The 20,874-nt window shown below is 38.3% G+C and overlaps 1 protein-coding gene across 1 annotated transcript in view; it reads right to left on the bottom strand.

The window, feature by feature from the left end:
• The window catches only part of SNX9 (sorting nexin 9), a 98,741-nt gene that overhangs the window by 24,809 nt on the left and 53,058 nt on the right, over positions 1 to 20,874 (bottom strand). Inside the window, 7 exon segments of the mRNA XM_030556650.1 lie at positions 2,182 to 2,285; positions 5,686 to 5,789; positions 7,849 to 7,979; positions 11,538 to 11,655; positions 12,154 to 12,279; positions 13,931 to 14,015; positions 18,553 to 18,706. Coding sequence (XP_030412510.1) covers positions 2,182 to 2,285; positions 5,686 to 5,789; positions 7,849 to 7,979; positions 11,538 to 11,655; positions 12,154 to 12,279; positions 13,931 to 14,015; positions 18,553 to 18,706 — 822 coding nt within the window.

Below are 20,874 nucleotides of genomic sequence, written 5' to 3'. Positions count from 1 at the left end.
TAGGTCTTCATAAACATTCTTAAAAAAAAAAAAAAAGAACCCTCTTAAAAAGATACCCATCATGGTTTCAAAATTTAATACTTACAGTAGGCACTAACAACATTGTATACAATTACAAGGCTAACAAAATGCGCTTGTATGTGTATTATACAATTTGGTGTTCTATTATGTCTACACAGACATGCGTGCACAAATTATTTCTCCACAATGAGGTTAGAATAGCTGTGGTTTATGGCTGAACTTTTAAATTATAAACAGCATGCATAATTCATATACTACAGACCCATACGCCTGAAGTAATCTCTGAAATGGAAATAATATTTTGCTTGTATGAATTGTCCATTTTAGAAAAAAAAGAGATAGAAGTTGAGATGTTTGCTTTTTCATTTTTGTTTTTAATTATCTGTATTTGGGGAAGCGTATTGTGTGGATAAAAGAGGGACTAAGTTTTCAATTGCTCTGATATTTTAGTATTTGTACCAAGGTAAATGCCTTTTGACACCATACAGTGGGTCTCTCTATTAGTATCTTTAGGCCTGGCCTACACTTGAGGGGGAAATCAATCTAAGTTTCGCACTTCAGCTACATGAATAATGTAGCTGAAGTCAACGTACTTAGATCGACTTACCATGGTGTCGTCACAGCAGTGAGCTGACTGCTGCTGCTCCCCCGTCGACTCCGCCTGCACCTCTTACGGCAGTGGAGTACAGGAGTCAATGGGAGAGTGCTCAGGGATCAATTTATCGTGTCTAGACTAGATGTGATCAAATCGACCCCCGCTGGATCGATCACTGCCTGCCAATCTGTGAGTAGTGTAGACATATACTAAATCAGGTATTCTAAGGGTAATTCTTGCTAAGTATTATTTATTGTATCACATTTTAATTTTTATTTCTTGTGATTAGCATTTCCTATGCATTGTGTCCCATTCACAGTACTATCCCGCTGTGTGCCCCATTAACCCAACGCTCCATCCTCACTTTTCTCAGGGTGCCAGGGCATCACCATTCTGTTTTGAGACCTATGCAATCCCCAGCAACGTCAGTCTGAATTTATGAAAGTGGCCACTCCAACAGAGAAAATTTGTATTTCCAATATTTCCTTCTACCACCATGTGTCATTTAAATTATATTAAGAAATTGAATATATAAAAAAGAAGGACTAAAGGGATACCCAAGAGCTTTTGGGTAAGATGGGTTTAGATAACTAGGGATCCCTGAAATTCCAGCTCCTGTGGTACTCCAACCCTGCAAGAATAGATCTGCACTGCACTCAAGCAAAAAAAGAAGATGGAGACTGCTAAAATAAGAAAAGAACAGGGCATGGAGACAGAACCAGGAACTTCTGTCCCATATCTGTCTCCTCTTCCATCCAAGATACTGGAGGGAGGAAAAAAAAAAAGAAGCAGTGGTTTGTGTGTTTTAGTTTACGCAGTTCCTGAATTCTATAGATATTAAGTTCCTTCTTCAGTACAACTGTTGGGGATATAATTTGGATATACATTTGGTTAACTGCAATTTCACTGCAATGGTAAAATATTACTTATATTCCACTACTGTTGTAATAATTACTGTTCATAAATATTAAAACATTTGCTCAGCTGGCCACTTATTCTTCATTTATTATAATATTGTTTTATATTGCAGTAACAATAGACCAGGATTCCACTGTATTAAGTTCCTGCCACATATATACATATATATATATATATATTTTGTAAACAAGGAATGTAGAGTAGTTGTCTTTTGGGTATAATAAGATTAACTATAGTAATAAGCATTTTGGAGCTTTACAATAATGATTATTTCCAGATAAAAACTATGTTAAGATGTAGTTATGGTTGAGAGTATATATTAATAATGTAGGGTAAAATACAATACAGAGATGTTGCAATTATCCCCAGACCAAGTGTTATAAACTCAGGAAATTTAGTTAAGGGAGGGGGGAAGGAGGGGAAAAGGGAAAAAAAAATCTAATGTGTTTTTAAGGTGTTATCTCTTTTAGCATTGTTGCCTTACTAGTAATTTTCAGTGCGTGGTTTCATCTAACATAGGATGTCCTATCAAATTCAGTTGATCTAAATACATTTCAAATTTAATAATAAATACACAAATATATCTAAATAATAAAAGAGCAAGGCAGAGAGGACTTAAACTTGTAAAATTTCCAAGTGACACTTACGTCCAGTACAACGCTTCCAGTGTTCTTGTCCCACCGTCAACAACTCTTTAACTCCATCATCCATGGATTTGGTGAATCTGCCTACTGCATCACATTTCTGTTCTCTGTGGAGTAAGAGCAATCCCATTACAGATAAATACAGAGTTGTTCCAATTTGCTACAGTTGGCATTTAAACTGATGCAATGGACTTTTGAACAACTACATGACTATTATTAATAATAACTTTTACAATGTCCAAGGACGTGTTAAGCATTTCACAGAACTAGTAAAAGACTGGAGTGAAATCCCGGTCCCACAAAGTCAATGGCAATTTTCCCACTGACTTCAGGGGGGCCAGAATTTCACTCCAGGTCCTTTGCCTGATGCTTCATACTGTTTGTTATACTTTCCATCCTTTAAAAGAAATCTGCAACTGGATTATCATTCTTGCTCTGGATCCCTATGGATAAGAAAGTGCCATGCACTTTTTAAAAATCTAAGTTTAAGTTTTTTAAAAATTTTAATGTGAAGAAATAAATATTAAAAAAAGGACAACAGAAGTCTGATTTCTTAAAATGATGGTACACATAAAAACAGCAGCTACATCCTATACTCAGAGACCAGTCTACAAAGGGTGAATCTGATATGAAAATGAATTTCAAAACTAGACTACCTCTTCAGGGAGAATACAAATATAGTCTCAGCCTGAAGATGGCTAATCGATTTACGATAAAGGGCTGCTGATGTTTCATGGAAAAAATGCTAATATTTTGTGCTCAAAAACAATCTGCCTGGAATTCAATTTATGTATTTCTCTTTCACTTTACTAAGGGGATCTGCATTAAAATATCAAAATGTATATAGCACTGAGCAATTAACAGAGTAAGCTCTATAAATGTCCTAACATTTTCATTAAAATTTTCCCTAACTATTCCATATTTTATCGAGTGCCCATGAGACCATTAAGATGTAGGTATCATCATCTCTATTGTACAGAGAGCAAGAGGTTAAGTGACTTGGCCAAAATCACAGACGGGGTCATTGGAAGAGCTGAGACTAGACCTCAAAGGTTCCTAGATCCCAGCTTTATGCTTAGGTTACTATACATTTCTCCCTGAAAGGAGTACCTGATCATTCTCCATGAAATGTCAACTCTTTGTTTGCAATATCACAATTTGTAATTGGGGAAGTTTCTGTGACTTTAAACAGGAAAAACAACAAAACAGCATAACTTTAATAGGCCAAGATCCTATTTTCACGCAAAGTCCCAAACACTGAAGAATGCGATAAAAAAAAATAAGGCCCACATTCCAAATAAAAGTTACCCTGTTTATGTGCCACCCAATTAATTATAATAGGACTACATGCAAGAATGAGCACAGGCACAGAAATAATTGTTTCAAGAATTAGGCCACGTTTTTAGGATCATCAGTGAAAGGTGATATAAAGGATTTGACCACTTAATGGGAAGACTGACTTCCAATATAATAGTGAAAATAAAATATGCAGAAATGAAATGTCAGCACATTCACCTTGGACAGGAGACAAACCAATAGAGCAAGAGTTATATTTACACCCCTATGGACTCTACTGAAAAAAATGCTGAAATTATGATAAATATAAAGTGAGATTTAATCCATATGCCATGAGTGTGTGTTTGACTCCCTTCCGGGGAACAAATGGACAGAAGACTTAGGCCTTGTCTAAACACAAAAGCTGTACTGATTTAACTTACAAATGAGTTAAGTAAATAAGTTATAGATGCAACCCCTTTATGTGGACAATTAAGTTGGTTTAAGAGTACTTTAGATTGAATTAGTTTAAAATAGTTGCCTTATTGACTGGCAAATTTTCTACCACAGTGTGTCTGTTGACAGAGATTAATAGGGTAGAGTGGTTGAGAAAACAATGGCCAATGAAAAATCAGAGTGGTAAGCTCCAGAATAACTACATTTTTTGTTAAGTATTTTCGAAGTTGCCCTATAACCACCTGCTTTCTTCTACTCAAGGAGATAATTCACAGAAATATTATGAATTAAGGCATACAAACCTACTATTTTTTTATTCCTGTTATTAAAAGATATAGTATGAAGGCATGTATGTAGATTAAGACTTGCCCTTGAAACAAAAACAAATAATAAGCTTCCTAACTTAGAGGCCCTAACACCTTACAGCCTCATCATTTCTCTTTCCTGACTGATGGGAAACGTTATGCCTTTTGATAGTATTTTTACAAACCAATTCTCCTGGAGCTCTCTTATCACATCATTCTCTCACTCACATACAAAATCTATTTAGTAACAAGGTTTTTTGTACCACACTGATACCACGGTATTTAAAGCATATAATTAAGGTTGAGGATGAACAACTGATTTTGAAATAGAAGAGACCTAGAAGTCCATTTCCCTGCTAGGGCAGGGCTGTTTCCTCGAATACAGATAGATATTACTCCATGCACCACAATGATGTTGCTTTACCGATAAAATGCTCGGCATAGGCCTCATATATTTCTAAGTGTAGGTACAGTATGATATTGCTATTCTAAACATTTTTCATGCAATCACATCAGCTCATCCACAAACATTTAATGTCTTCACAGACATACAGACATTACGGAAATCCATGTAAACACCCATGTTCTACAGTAGATGGGAGACGAGGTGAGCAAATCACATATCTCCTCATTTTTCTTTCTAAAGCAAGATTATAGGAATTAAAGACAGGAACTGCAAAGCAGATCCAATTTATCACCCTAAGGTTAGTTAAGAGAAGAGAGAGAGAGAGAGAGAGAGAGAGAGAGAGTGTGTGTGTGTGTGTGTGTGTGTGTGTGTGTACACATTCCTTTACATATCCTTTATATAAAATTTGCCCAATTTTTATGAGACTTTAAAAAGTTTTTTTTTTAAAGTTTGATAATTTAAGTCACTCTTTGCTCATTTGTAATAGATTTCTCTCCCATCAGAATGCTTTGCTGAATGAATTAAACATTATCTTTTCCATTTATGCACAGGATTGTTTTTCTTGCTTGACAGGACTGTCTACCTCACCTTACATTTTTTTGGATACATTTAGTTGCTTTGGAATGATTCAGAACTGCCACAATAAAGAATAAAATATACCATTTAACTGCAGCACTGGCAGGCTTCAGTGCCAATATTCTGCCAATGCTCATCGACTCTGATTCAAGTTAGTTGCAAAGAGAAGTCCTTTTAGGACCTGCCTTCAATCTGATCTTCGATTCTGCATGTGCAGATCTGCACAATATCCTTTTATTGTGTCAGAGTTCTAACAGATTTGGAGAGGTCTCCACCAAATCTTAAGATAACTTTATGAGAAAGCTACCATTTTTCAGTTTCACCTCAATGACCAACTGCCAGAAGTCCTTTGATATCACCAATATGTATACTAATGCAAGCTTAAATTTTGTTATATGGATAGTTCAGTAGTTTCCATCAGGAGATAACATTTTGTAATATGACTGCTGACATGTAGTATCAGTGCAAGAGAAGGGAACGTCACCTTACATTTCTATCATGTCCAAGTCAGGCGCTTCGGGTTCCATAGTAGAAAAGATCATTACTCCCACAATCTCATCTTTTTCTGCCTTCCTCTTCCCAGTTTTCCATTCCTTGGAATAAGAACAATGGGACAATGCATACTGTGAAATGTGATCACCACTATTTACCCACAGTAGAGTAACATGTATCCTAAGCTATGAATGCAACTTCAATGGGAGTTTTGCCAATTCTTCTATACGGAGAGAAGTTCAACTTTAAAAAAAAAAAATGCATTTCATTTTCTGTATCATAGGACTAAGCTGAAAATGTGAATTATACATTGTGCAATACATAAGTATATACAATACTGAAACTACTTTCCTATAACCGAATTACAAAAGAAAAATGGATTATGCACATATCTAAATTGTTAGATTTTAAAAGTTATGCTCCACTAGAGAGAGAGAGAGTGTGTGTGTAATGTGTGACATTTTTTTGATTGCCATCATCTAATTGGTTAAAGGACTGAGCAACTTAAATTTTTACTATGATCTCCTCTCTCTCTCTCTTCTCTCTCTCTCTCCTGTCTTGTCCTCTCTCTCTCTCTCTCTCTCTTCTCCTCTCTCTCTCTCCTCTCTCTCTCTCTCTCTCTCTCTCTCTTCTCTCTCTCTCTCTCTCTCTCTCTCTCTCTCTCTCTCTCTCTCTCTCTCTTCTCTCTCTCTCTCTCTCTATCTATCTATCTATCTATCTATCTATCTATATAGTGGAGCATAACTTTTAAAATCTAACAATTTATATATGTGCATAATATGACCATGTGGGAAAATGTTAGTAAAAAATTTAAGTTGCTCAGTCCTTTAACCAATTAGATGATGGCAATCAAAAAAATGTCACACATTACACACACACTCTCTCTCTCTCTCTATAGTGGAGCATAACTATGATAACTGCCACTGTAAAATCCTTAGTGGGAATTATTTTTTTTAATCCTAGATATGTTGCAGCATCAGTTCTCTGTATTTCAGGTCACTAGTCATGAGAATGCCAATATCCAGCCATACAGTGTTTCGCAACAGAAACTGCTGACAAGGCAGAAGGAGAACTGCGTGACCCTATCTTAGCTATCAGAACATTTTCTGGATAAACGTACACTCTGCACATGTACTCCATTTTGCATTTATTGCTCATGAATACTTTAAACAAAGAGTTTGTCTTTTAAAAAAAGGGTGCCAGTTATGTAGGCCTAGCAGTCAACAAATAACCAGATTGGTACTAGTTCTGGAGCTTAGCAAATGGGCTACCCTCAAGAGAAAAAAACAAAATGAAGAGGAACAAGAAAACTGAAGAAGCAAGCTTATGTTCTAGATATATCTGGTCCAACCTCAGTGCAGAGGTCGAGATTAAATGACCTCTCAAGCTCCCTTCTAGCCCTACATTTCTATGATTCTATCTTCAGGGAAACCTGTGGAATGATCTTGTTACCATCAGGATCAGCCCCTTTTTCTGTCTTTTTTAATGCAGTAGTAGGACCATATATCTCTAAGCTCTGCTGCCAAATGAATTGTTTCTGGCAGCAGAACAGTACAGATCACTAGGACTGTACTGACTGATGAGTCAACCAACAATGAATGAGTTCAGCAGAGTCAGATCTGATCAAGAATAACAGTCACAGAAATCTTTGGAAGGGCACATTTGTTTATTTTGTTAAAGAAAGCAAAAAATCCCTTGGGTTGTCTGTTTTTCACCCATTTTTAGATAATTGCTACTATTAGGAGTTACGCTTATTCTATTCTTCTCTTCCAGAAATATCACTAACTGGAGATACAATGTGTGAGAGGAGTGAAGGGTGAGGGAGAATTAGAAATTATTATTCCGCTAATTCTGGGGGGAAAAAAAAAACCAAAAAAAACAACCACACTACTTTAAAATACCTATCTATTGGGACAAATGGCAATAAAATTTCATTAGTCAAACCTATTCCTCTTTTAAGCAATGAGTCAAGTCTACCAAAACACATGGCAATTTACAGCTCTTGTCTATTGCCCACTGGGGGGGCAGACAAAACAAAATATTCATTATCTGTAGGCTACAAAATTTAACACACTCTCCTGTACAAAGTAAGCTCATCAGTCCAAAACCCTTTCTTTCATTTCTCTTTTCCAGCTGTAACAAGGCTGAATTGTTTCCTACCTTCTCATCCCGGAAATTGAGGAACTGCTGAAAAACTTCACTTTCTGAAACAACCGGATGACGACACATCCTGGTCATCCAACCCTGCAGCCTCTCCATGCGCATTTTGATAAATTCTTCTTCAAAGCGCCCTGCAATATACTGAATAATAACTACTTCATTTCTGCTTTAGCAGCATCCACAAGTATATTTAAAATAAAAACAGGCTCTTTTCAACTAAATTTGGTGGATTGTGAAATGGCTACCTTTATGTAATTTCTGTAGCTTGGAAAATTAGAAGAACTGTAGAGTAACAGACATCAGCTGTTGGTGAGTAGGATTGTTATTTTTAAATAATGGCCAAGACACATTTTAGAGAGTTCTCTTGTTTTGTCTGATTTTGAAAAATAAGGACAATGGCATGTCATTTCCGTTTTTCAGAGAACATAGTTAATTAGTTGACCCAAGACACAGAATTTACAGGCATGAGCAAATTGCAGGCCTTTGATTAATGCAATCAATTCAGTTCTTCAGTCAAGAAGATAACAGATACAGATATCAATATCTGAAGAAAAAGAGTAAAACCAAAATGGAGTAGCATTTATTTGTTAAACATGGTAATAGGTCATGTTTATAATGCCTTTGAAAGGTCCAACATCTGTTAAGTTCATACATGGAAGGCAGTTGCACAAAAGACAACATCCACCAACACCATCAAATAAATACCTTTTCACTTGTTCAAAATTTATAAATATTGTATCCACCAACATACCAAGATGATTTTTTTTTCTACATAAGCTGGAAAAGATGAAGCTAAAAGAATAGCAAAGTTTGGCATTTATGAAGTGCCAGCTCTTTGTAACTACGGAGATATTTAGCACATATCACTGAAACTCTATTACATTTTAAAAGTAGGTAACTGATGAAACGCTATTTATAAAGAGCAATTTCCGCCATTGTGTACTGATAATTACCCTTGTTTTGTTAAAATTAGAAAGACGATCATTTTATAGTTAAAACTGTAAAAAAACCCTCATTTGTTTGATGAGTACTACATAGTACACAATGAATAGTATACGTTTGAAAAGGTTAAGGCATTGTTACAGCATACTAATAGCTCTGATCCACATAGCAATGTAGATAGCAGTCCTTGAAGGAGTACACTTAAAAATACACAGACGCGCACACACACACAAACCTGACATCGTTGCTGTGGCAGCAGCTTAAACCCCCCACAGAAAACTAAAGTGGTGAGATACAAAACAAGGAGAGGAGCTGGCAATACTAACCGATAGACATGTACAGAACTTAATGGCATTAGTCAATTAATAGAATAATTTAACACTGAAGGAAAAAACAACATATTCCATAACTATAACTTGCTTTATCATCCAGCTGTATTAAAGCTGCAGTAGTGTCTCAGTCAGTGTACGGAGACATGAATGGTAACATATTTGGAATCTTTGCAAATCACATCCATAATCCATAACAGCCAGCAAAAACATGATTCCTGTTACAGTTCTCGTCTAAACAAAGTAAGAGTCAGCTGGCATAGTAGCAGGCTTTCGGCAGACTAGGGTCTAGAATAGCTTTTTTTCTGTCCAGCCATCCTCTGAAAGAAACTTCCTGAGCATGCTGAAAGATATTTACACCATTTTAAAAGAAAGTTTTGTTTAATCTAATTTCTAAAGGAAACAAACACCCTTTCTTGGCACAAATCAAGAAAATCAACCTCGCTCACAGAATACCAAAGACAAAAGGTTAACTGAGATGCCAGATTCTCTTTTGAGTCGTTTATGATCCAATTACAATGAAAGCTAGAGACACATCAGGTCTTCGGGTTTCTTTTTAGTTCACGTTCATGTGTTTAAATAAAAATACTGGTTGAATTCTAAGCACAAGGCTAGCTAAGCGAAAACAAAATCACTTCCTCACTTTTCAATTTCCTCGGCACTTATCCCAGCATTTGCATCAATGCTCAACTTTCTTCACACACAGAGAGGCTGTTGCAGTTTCAGTGGTACAGAGAGCCACATGGCTGGCTGCATGCCTGTTTTCACCACACTTAACAACAAATACATTCCTGGTTAATGTGCCACAGAATTCTATGAAAATAAACACATTCTGAGATTACACATGACTGTGATGACTGAGCTGCTGAGACCACTGAGGGCCCAATCCAATATCCATTGAAATCATGGCTCCCATTGACTTCAAAGGGTTCATTCATGTCAAGCCCTTATTTTTCAGCCCAACAAAGAAAATAACAGAACGCCACTAGTCGCTGCCTTCAGCCCCCAACTAAAACCTCTCCAGCACATCATCAAGGATCTACAACCTATCCTGAAAGATGATCCCTCACACTCTCAGATCTTGGGAGACAGACCTGTCCTCGCTTACAGACAGCCCTCCAACCTGAAGCACATACTCACCAGTACCACACACCACAGAACAAAAACACTAACACAGGAACCTATCCTTGCAACAAAGCCCAATGCCAACTCTGTCCACATATCTATTCAAGTGACACCATGATGGGACCTAATCACATCAGCCACGCCATCAGGTGCTCGATCACCTGCACATCTACCAATGTGATAGATGCCATCATGTGCCAGCAATGCCCCTCTGCCATGTACATTGGCCAAACCAGACAGTCTCTACGCAAAAGAATAAATGGACACAAATCTGACATCAGGAATCATAACATTCAAAAACCAGTAGAAGAACACTTCAACCTCTCTGGCCACTCAGTAACAGACTTAAAGGTCTGTTAAAAGGTAGCAATTTTGCAACAGAAAAGCTTCCAAAACAGACTCCAACAAGAAACTGATGAATTAATATGCAAACTAGACACCATCAAGTTAGGCTTCAATAGAGACTGGGAATGGCTGAGCCATTACACACACTGAATCTATTTCCCCATGTTAAGTATCCTCACACTTCTTGTCAAACTGTCGGTAATGGGCTATCTTGATTATCACTACAAAAGTTTTGTCTCTTAATTAATTAGCCTCTTCGAGTTGGTAGGACAACTCCTACTTTTTCATGTTCTCTTTATATCGCCTTACTATGTGTTCCATTCTATGCTTCCGATGAAGTGGGCTGTAGCCCACGAAAGCTTATGCTCAAATAAGTGTGTTAGTCTCTAAGGTGCCACAAGTACTCCTGTTCTTTTAATCAAGGCAAAGGGTCAAACAGATAGAAAACACTTTTCATGTGACCTTTTTCAGCAAGTGTGAAATGAACTATAAAAAAACCCATATGTAACATTTTACTTATCAGAAGAGCAATGGTGTACCCTCGGTCTGAGGATCCTTCCTCTCTCCCCCACAATTTTCACTTTTATTATTCTTCTCTTTCAAACCAAAAGGCCCCTGTTTCATGATGATGTTCTCTGAACAAATGAAGAGGAAGCTCTCTGAGAGCCACTCCCAAAACTGCCCACGGCGTTGTTTCAGAACAATGAAACCTTCACTACCAAGACTGAGCACACTCCCTTCGTAGTGCTTAGTTTTCCAGCCCAGTGGCAAAAGGAACAAATTTGAGATTTGAACAGATATTGATATATGTCATGAGTCAGACTATCATCAAGCCACCATACCCAAAAGAAGAATTATCCTGAACACTTTTCAAAACCATTGAGAAATAAGGAGAAGGTCACTATCAGGTGAGATTTTTTCTTTGAGTTCACAGCTGGAATCATTTACCTGTGACTTGCTTGTCAGGAAGAGATGGGATTGGAATAGCAAATCCAAATTTAACCAGGAGACGCTCATATAGCCAATCAAAGTGTTTATATCTGTGGTTGACAGATCGATTAGTGTTCTGTGGAACAGGCAAAAGAAAATTCTGACTTTTGATGGATCCTTTAAAAAATTAAAGTAAAGTCGCCAACAAGTGGTTAATGTGACTAACTAGCCTGACTAAAGCTTTGGCACAAAGTCTCAAAATATTTACTATTTAACAGGTTTCAGAGGGGTAGCCGTGTTAGTCTGTATTAGCAAAAACCAACAAGGAGTCCTTCTGGCATCTTCGAGACTAACAAATTTATTTGGGCATAAGCTTTTGTGGGCAGCCCACAAAAGCATATGCCCAAATAAATTTGTTAGTCTCTAAGGCATCACAAGGACTCCTCGTTGTTTTTATTTAACTACAGTGCCTTGAGGCAACAGTAATGGAAACGTTAGCTCTTCATAATAGTACAGTTACCAATTGGGAAAAAGTAACTTTTCCTTAAACTATCTGCTATTATTTACTATCGTAGCCCCCCATACCACCATCATCTTCCCACCTAGGATGAAGTCCTGTGCTATACACACTTACAGTACATGTTAGCTGATATTCAATGTAGCTCTTCAAGCCATACATTTTGGAACCTTTTTTGGGATCTGCCACCACACAGTCAAACGTAGAGGTAGGATAAGCCCACATAGGACCATAATCTCCAACCTGCAAGAAGTTACAAAAATATTAAATTTTATGAATGTAAACAGACCATCCTTAACAAGAAAGCAATTAAAACCTGTGCTGGACATTCTAAGCATCCAGGAACTACACTAATGTTTGAGGGTGCTCAGCAGCTTGCAGGAGGCATTCAGGGCTATTTGAAGCGGGGCCCTTAGACTCTTGCAGAGTCCACTACCTCTCATTTATAAATCTAATCAGAGGTACATAATGCAACTGAAACGGCTTTTAGAAATTGTTTAAAATTTTGAATAGCATGAGGTATTTTTCTTGTAGCAAACAATGTACCTAGAATAGCTGCTAATGAACAAAGGCTACTACTGGAAGATGTTGCCCTTGACTTTTCACCAGAAACGCCCAATTCTCTCCACTGAGTAATTTGAAGGTCTTTTGATCGTCTAAACCATTACGTAAGTATTCCCACTGTATTTGATGGGAATAGTTGCACGAGTGAGGGTTTGCAGACTGGGCTTTGTTACCTATATGTTAGACCCATTTATAGATTGCACAGCCAAGCAGAATACATTGTAAGCAGCATTACAAGCACACTGGAAAAATTAGCACAATCAAAGCAGCAAGCAATTAAGAGCCTGATCCTGAGAAATGCTGCTGAGCATCTGCAATTCCCATCAAGATCAAAGGGAGTTAATGAGGACAAACACAGGGATGGATTTTAAGCAGCAGGCTGCAACTTTATTAAACTTAAAGTGGGCTGGGGCACTATCTGCTTTGTTACTCATTCTCACATACCAGGGTAGACTCCCCTCAGCCTACCACCAACACTCAGCTCACTCAGTCTTACCACCACCCCTCACATTGGTAGGGGGACAGAGGATATTAAACGAGGGAGGACCTCAGCCCACAATGTGTCCCCCATCCCATCAGCAAAATCCCAGGTCTTTTACTTCTGGGAACTGTTCCTTTTATTTAGCCTTTTAACTGCACTGGAATTAGGTGTAAATTGCAGCAAACTAACATGCCTACCAAGTACTACCACAAATTAACAAATCCTATTCCTAATTAATCTAGCTGTCCCTCCATGATGTTGCAAGGAAGGCAAAAAACTCCTGAGGCATATACCATTTTGGTCTGTCAGACCCGCAGCATCCTCAAAACACATCTCCAAAGCTATCAGTAAGGGGTCAGGGGATAGGCTGCAGGAACAGAGCAAGAAGAGGATCCACATGGCCCAGGCTAAGGTTTAAATTAATGAAAGGAGAGGGCAAGGAACCAATCAGCAACCTTCCTCCCTTCAGATGGCCAATGAATGGCTAGATACTCTGGAGGGGAAGGAATCACCTCTGCAACCTACCAGTGGGTGCTCCATTTAGCTGGGGCTGTCCCAATCACCAATGGCCCCCATCAAGTTTCCCACCTGTTGAGGCAGGTGGGTGGCACTGGAGATTCTCGACATTTGGCAGGATCAGGCCCTAATGGCACAGTCTCTCCAAATATAAATAAATATATATATCACACACACACCCCACAAACACTGTCCACAGTACACGAGACATTAGGTTACCAAACTAAGCTTTTACTTACACACTGGTATTAGTCTCCCTCAGTAGTTTCTCTTTTAGCCTCAACATATCTTAAAAATAATTCGGATGAGGAAAAAAAAAAACCAACAACTTACAATTATGGGAATTTTCTCTTTGGGTTTTACTAGCTGCTTTGCCAACAGATACTGTTCCATTCCAGGTTTTGCAAATCCAGGGAATCTAATCAAAGAAATAAAGTGACTGAATTTCTTTTTCATAATCCCTTCTTTGACAGGTTCACAATTTCCTGCCATGTTTTTAAAAACTCATTATTCCTGATGGGCTAAGGAGAGCTGATAGCCTAATTACACTAAATGAAATCTGTGCTAATCACAGATTGCTTTGATGGCTAATTATTCACTGGAAAAAAAAACCCAGTAAAGCTTCAGCTATTAATCATCATCTTTATTCATGAAAGAACAGGATACTAAGCTTGTTTCTGATTGGCTGAACTGCACAATAGGTCTGGTACTCAAAGCCAATCAGAAGAAGTATGACAGTGGAATAGTTAGCAGCAACTGCCATTCTATTACATCATCACTCAACAGCTAAAATGATCTGAATTCACATCAGTTTCATCTAAGAAACAGTAATAATGATTTACTATGAACTACAATGTTATAATTTTATCTAGTAGTTCTGGACGTAAGTGTGATGCTCACATGTTTTATCCACTAACCAGAATTAATAAGTGAAGTTATTGGGCCCGCAAATCAAAGTTTACATTACAAAAACCAACCAGAGGAGTCCAATTTCCTCAGTCTTTTCAATGAAATGACTGGACCAAAAGAGTTGGCTCCCTGAAGTGCTGCCAAGCAGCTGCTGTTTGCATGGAGCAACAACACGGGTGAAGTGTGACTTAAATTCACAAATTAGTTTACAATGCCCCTAAAATAGGGGGCTTTGTTGGTGGTGATGCTGGATTTTGAAATAAGTTTTAGTATACAACAGTAAGATCTGTATTAACAGAAATAACATCATTGTAAAAGAACACTGTCATAGGACAGGATCAAAGTGCCTCCTGCTTTGAAAAGCCATTGCGTCTGCATTACCTAGTCATTAGTTTCCCATAAATGCACGGCTTGTACTACTAACTACATAACAGGGGCCATTATTCTGCACCTGTTTTCTATTCCACTGACATTCAATTATAACTACTTCTCAAAGCCAGCTATAGATGCTTATCCATTTATACCTATTTATTATTCCAGGGGTAATATTCTATTTGACCCTAGATGAGATTTCATCCTGTTTTAAAATGTGGACTAACTTTAAATTGGAAAAGTAAATAAAATTAGACTTCCTGTAATAACAGGCCTGATTCTCTAACACACATTCATGCAAGTATTCATTCATTAAAGTCAGTGAAACTACTTGCTTAAGCAAGGATTATTCACACGAAGAAGGGCTGTAGATTCGAGCTCAGTATTTTCAAAAGGTAGAAATCCAAAGAATCAAAAAAGTTACTCAACATAAACTATCCCTCTTGCAGTACAGTTACAACGGCCCCAATCCCACCAATGTTTATACATATGCATAGCTTCATGCATGTGAGCAGGATCACTGAAGTCAATGAGACTTCTCATATGAGGAACATTAATATTGTATTTGCCAGATTGGGACCTTTGTCATTGATTGCTGAAGTCTTGTCCTCAATCTGATTTACTTTAAAATAACCATTTTGGTTATAGCTATAAGGAATAATGGATAAATATGATAAAGAAACACATGACCAAATCTAAGTCCAAAAAGAATGAAGTGACAAGGAACTGTGCCTGCAGGCCAGATGCTGTACTTACATTACTTACAAAACACCTTAAAAAAACCCTCTCTGTTCTAAGTTATTATCTATTATGAACACGTAAAGAAAAGAGCTAGCAAGAGACAACAAATCTGTTCTTTAGGAGTATTGTTTTTCTGTTAGAGGGTTATGCTGCCATTTGGACAAACGGTCTTATAAAGTTCAGGTTATTGGCCTATAACTTAAAAGAAGCTAGTCTTATTTAGATTCAAAACCAAACTAAAAAAGGAGAGTATCCCAGATGTGCAGTACTCATTGCTAAAGTGCATGACTTTCAAATGTGCATGATAGCATAGACACAAACAAAGACATGGAAATTATGATGGGTAACTCTGTATAAAAAAAGACCTTTCAAAGGGATGAGAACACTAAAATATTACTATTAATTTACATTTTAAAATATTTACTTTTTTTTGTTAATTACATTATGAAAGATCTTTAGAGAGCTTAAAAACAAACATTAAAAAAAATCAGGCTTCAGACTAGCTAAAGTACTGATTGCATAGCAATGCAGCAGAAACGCACAAGTTTGGACTGGAGAGCCTTTTTCCATGCACATCAATGGGTATTAAAAAGCTGTTAAGTAATAATAAGTTTGAATATTTTCCTACATTTTAAAAATTTAATTTTTCTTCCTTGAGGATCAGGAAATGGAGACATTTTTTATTAAAAACACACACAAAAAAAACACTCAAGCCTTTGCAGTACACAAGAGTTATAAGAGCTTTGTTGTTGCTGCTATCCCCAAGGAAACTGACTTCAGGATGCTGAGAACAAAATAAAATATTTTAAACTAATAAGTTAAAAAAAATCCCTTGTGACACAGAAAACAGGTTAAAGCATAATGCAACATCCATTTCTACATTGACAGTAGTGACAACTGAAAGAGGAGTGGCCACAATCAGGGGCGGCTCTAGGCCCCAGCACGCCAAGTGCATGCTTGGGGCGGCAAGCCCTGGGGGGGGGGGCGGCGCTCTGCCGGCGCCGCGAGGAGAGCAGGCAGGCTGCCCTCAGTGGCTTGCCTGTGGAAGGTCCACTGGTCCTGCGGGATGTCCGCTGAAGCCTCGGGACCAGTGGACCTTCTGCAGGCAAGCCGCGGAAGGCAGCCTGCCTCCCGTGTTTGGGACGGCAGAATTCCTAGAGCCACCCCTGGCCACAATTCTGCAAGAGTCTTTTTTACGTCTTCCCCAGCACCACATAGGGTGTCTACACTGTTATGTAATCCCAGGGTTCGAACTCAGGCTCAAACCTAACCCCTCCTTCAGTCTACACACAATCGTGCTGATCGTAGGGTGACTAGATAGCAAGTGTGAAAAACTGGGATGGGATGGGGGGTAATAGGTGTCTAGGTAAGAAAAAGCCCTGAATATCAGGAATGTCCCTATAAAAGTTGGGACATCTGGTCACCCTAGGCCCAGGAACCAACAGGGGTTCTAACCCTTGGCTTACATTACAGTGTAGATACATCCTTGGACTTTAAAACCTGCAATGTGTTAACATCTTTCAAAAGTTTTAAAATTAAGATATTTAAAGACTGTTTAAAAAATTGAGACCTTACACTAGATTTTCTTTTTCCTCCCACATTTAAACCACAAATGCCATGGCACATCTGAAAGGGGTTATTAAATTATGACAAGATGCCAGGCCAAATTCTGCTCCCAGTTATACTGGTATCAATTTGGCATATCTCCACTGGAGTCAATAGAGTTGCACCAATTACAGATGTATTCCAGTGACTCCACTGGAGTTACGTCAGTGCCAATTTGGCATAACTGGGAAGAACATTTGGCTCATTCTATTGAAGGCTGCAGGGCTGAACCCCAATAGTTCCTTTTAAGCATGGATGGGGAGGGGAAGAGATCTTGCAAAAGAAAGTAGGGGGGAAGGGAATTCCGTGCTCTTGAAAACATGTTCAGAGAGTTGTACAGTGAAATTGATTGTACTTGATTTCACATCTTAAAGAGAAAAAACAAATAGCAAGGGGATCGAAGGCTCAGAAGATTATGGGGTAATACAGCCTTTCAGCTCTAGGTTGTTAAAGCTGGCCCCTACATCAGCAACAACTAATGGCAGTTCAGCAGACAGTGTAAAATGAGTTTCTAGTTTCACTCTGGTTCCTAATGAACCAGTATTGCAATATCGCCACAACTGGAACACTTGCCAAGTTGGCAGTTGCCACAGCAGTGCCAAAGACTGAACTACTTCCATCTCTGGAAGTAGTCTTTTCAGGTCAGAGCTGGAGTACAAGACGACGATACTCTGGAGCACCATGCACAGTCAATCTTGTTCTGTGGATAAGGAGACCTCACCTGCCAAGATCACTAAATGCACAACTAAATGCCACTAAATTAAAAGACTTACGGTATGTCTACATTACAAGCACTATACTGGCACTGCTGCGACACTGCAGCTACACCACTGTAGCATTTGTAGTGCAGACACTTGCTACAGTGATGCCAGGGATATTTCCATCTCAAGAGCTCGGTTGATAGAAGAATTCTTCTATCATCACAGAGATTGTAACTTACTTATGTCCCTCAGGAGTCAGGCCCCTGAACGACAGAGTTAGGTCAACCAAAGTTTTAGAGGTAGACCAGGCCTTAAGTTTAGAAAGGCAATATGTACCCTGGAAACTCATGTGTCAATTGGCTACAAACAACACACCAGAGACACATGCCTATGTCACGTGTTTCAAGTAGCCTCTATCTTTCTCTACATGCTCCTGCTGTGAAATGATAATGCTGAATTTGTGACATCTGACATCTACACTGCACATTTAAGTGGAAGGACGAAGTGAATCGTATGGGGGGGGGGAATTCCTGTTCAAATAAACTTTTACAATCTTAACTCTGCCCCAATATTTAATTTCTTCTAATCTCCAATGCATATTGTTTTTCCCAGTTTGCTGATCATTACTTGTTAAGTGGTAATTTCATGGCAGCTGCACGAGAATTTCCACGCTGTGGGCCCCCGGCCTCAGAAGACTCACTCTCCTTATAGCCAAGGTAAGATGGTGCCGTTGATTTTGGATCATCCCAGTCATCATCCCAATCGTCATCATCAGCAGCCGCTAGAGGAGGAGGAGAAGGGTAAAGAGAGAGAAAAAAAATAAAAGAAGGTATTACTACTTTACTGAGCCAAAGAATGCTTTTCCCCTCCGCCCCCCAATATTCAAAGGAAAAAACTGAGAACTAATTCAGCCCAATGTTTTTAGGCTCCTCATTTAAAATGTATTCCAAAAAAACCCTAGACATCCAAATAAAACAGTACAAATCTAATAGATTGCCTTAATGAACCAATATTTTCTTTAATTGAGCACTTAATTAATTGACACTTTCCCAGATAATATGTCCCAAATATAAATCACTCTCCACCTAGACTTCCATGGTTAAAAAGACTACAAAGTTCTTTGAAATACTGGCTGTAATGCTTAAAAATAGAGGGTTTGTATTACTGGCCATGCCTTGGCAGAAACAGGAACACACAGATTTAAAGTTGTATGTTGCCCATAAAGTTCCAGCTATGTGAACTGAACATGTCTAGGATTCTGTTCTTAACACTCATGGCTCTTGCCTGCTAATTTTTCATGAAGTTCTGAAAGGGTGGACTGATGTAGATCATTGCCATTTTATAGGAAGTATTTTAGTAGTCCACCACTTTTCTCCATAGAATTAGAATCATAGGACTGGAAGGGACCTTGGTAACTCATCTTGGCCAGTACCCTGCACTAAGGTATGACTATACCTGACAGGTGTTTGTTTAACCTGCTCTTTAAAACCTCCAATTACAGAGACTCCACAACCTCCCTTGATAATTTGTTCCAGTGTTTAACTGCCTTACAGTTAAGAAGTTCTTCCTAATGTCTAACATAAATCTCCTTCGCTGCAATTGTCCTATCCTCAGTTGACAAAGAGCAACTTATCACCCTCCTCTTTTTAACAACCTTTTACATACTTGAAGACTTATCACATCCCCCCCTCAGTCTTCTTCTCCAGACTACACAAACCCATTTTTTCCAATCTTTCCTTGTAGGCCATGCTTTCTAGACCTTTACTCATTTTTGTTGCTCTCCTCTAGAGATTCTCCAATTTGTCCACATCATTCCAAAAGCATGGTGCTCACAACTGGACACAGTACTCCAGTCGAGACCTTAGGATTGAATAGAGTGGAAGATTTACTTCTTGTGTCTTGTTTACAACACTCCTGCTAATACATCCCAGAATGATGTTCACTTTTTTTGCAACAGTATTATATTGACTCCTCATATTTAGTTTGTGACCCACTATAACCCCAGATCTTTTTCTCCAGTCCTCCTTCCTAGACAGTCATTTCATGTGATACTGATTATTCCTTCTTACGCGTAGTACTGTGCTTTTGTCCTTCCTGAATTTCAATCTATTTATTTCAGGCCATTTCTCCAGTTTGTCCTGATCATTTTGAATGATCATTTTGAATGTTAATCCTATCCTCTAAAGCACCATCAACCCTCTCAACTTGGTATTGACCACAAACTTTAAGTGTACTATCCATGCCATTATCCAAATAATTTATGAAGATATTGAACAGAACCGAACTCAGGACAGATCCCTGGGGAGATCCTCCTCTCCCATATGCCCTTCCAGCTGGACTATGAACCATTGACAACTACTCTCTGAGTACAGTTTTCCAACCAGTTGTGCACCCACCTTCTAGAATGTTCCTCTAGGCTACATTTACCAATTTGCTTATGAGGTGCTCATGTGAGACAGTATCAAAAGCCTTACTATGGTCAAGCTAAGTCATATCTACTGCTTTCCCCCCATCCATAAGGCTTTTTACCCTGTTAAAGAAGGATATTAGGAAGGTTAGACATGATTTGTTCTGGACAAATCCATGTAGATTTATCACCTTATCTTGTAAGTGCTTACAAATGGATTGTTTTATTTGCTCCACTATCTTTCCAGGTACCAAAATTAAGATGACTGGTCTATAATTCCCTGTGTTTTCCTTATTCCCATTTTTATAGATAGGTACTATATTTGTCCTTTTTCCAGTCTTCTAGGATCTCTCCAGTCCTCCGTGAGTTCTCAATATAATCACTAATGGCTCAGAAATCTTTTCAGACAGTTCCTTAAGTATTCTAGGATGTATTTAATCAAACTCTGCCAACTTCAAGACACCCAACTAACTTGTTCTTTCCCTATTTTAGCCTCAGATCCTATTTCATTTACACTGATGTTCAATAGGTTAGTGAGTATC

Source organism: Gopherus evgoodei, chromosome 3, assembly GCF_007399415.2.
Source record: "Gopherus evgoodei ecotype Sinaloan lineage chromosome 3, rGopEvg1_v1.p, whole genome shotgun sequence".
NCBI classification, from domain to species: domain Eukaryota; kingdom Metazoa; phylum Chordata; order Testudines; family Testudinidae; genus Gopherus; species Gopherus evgoodei.
This window is presented reverse-complemented; position numbering and strand designations above follow the sequence as displayed.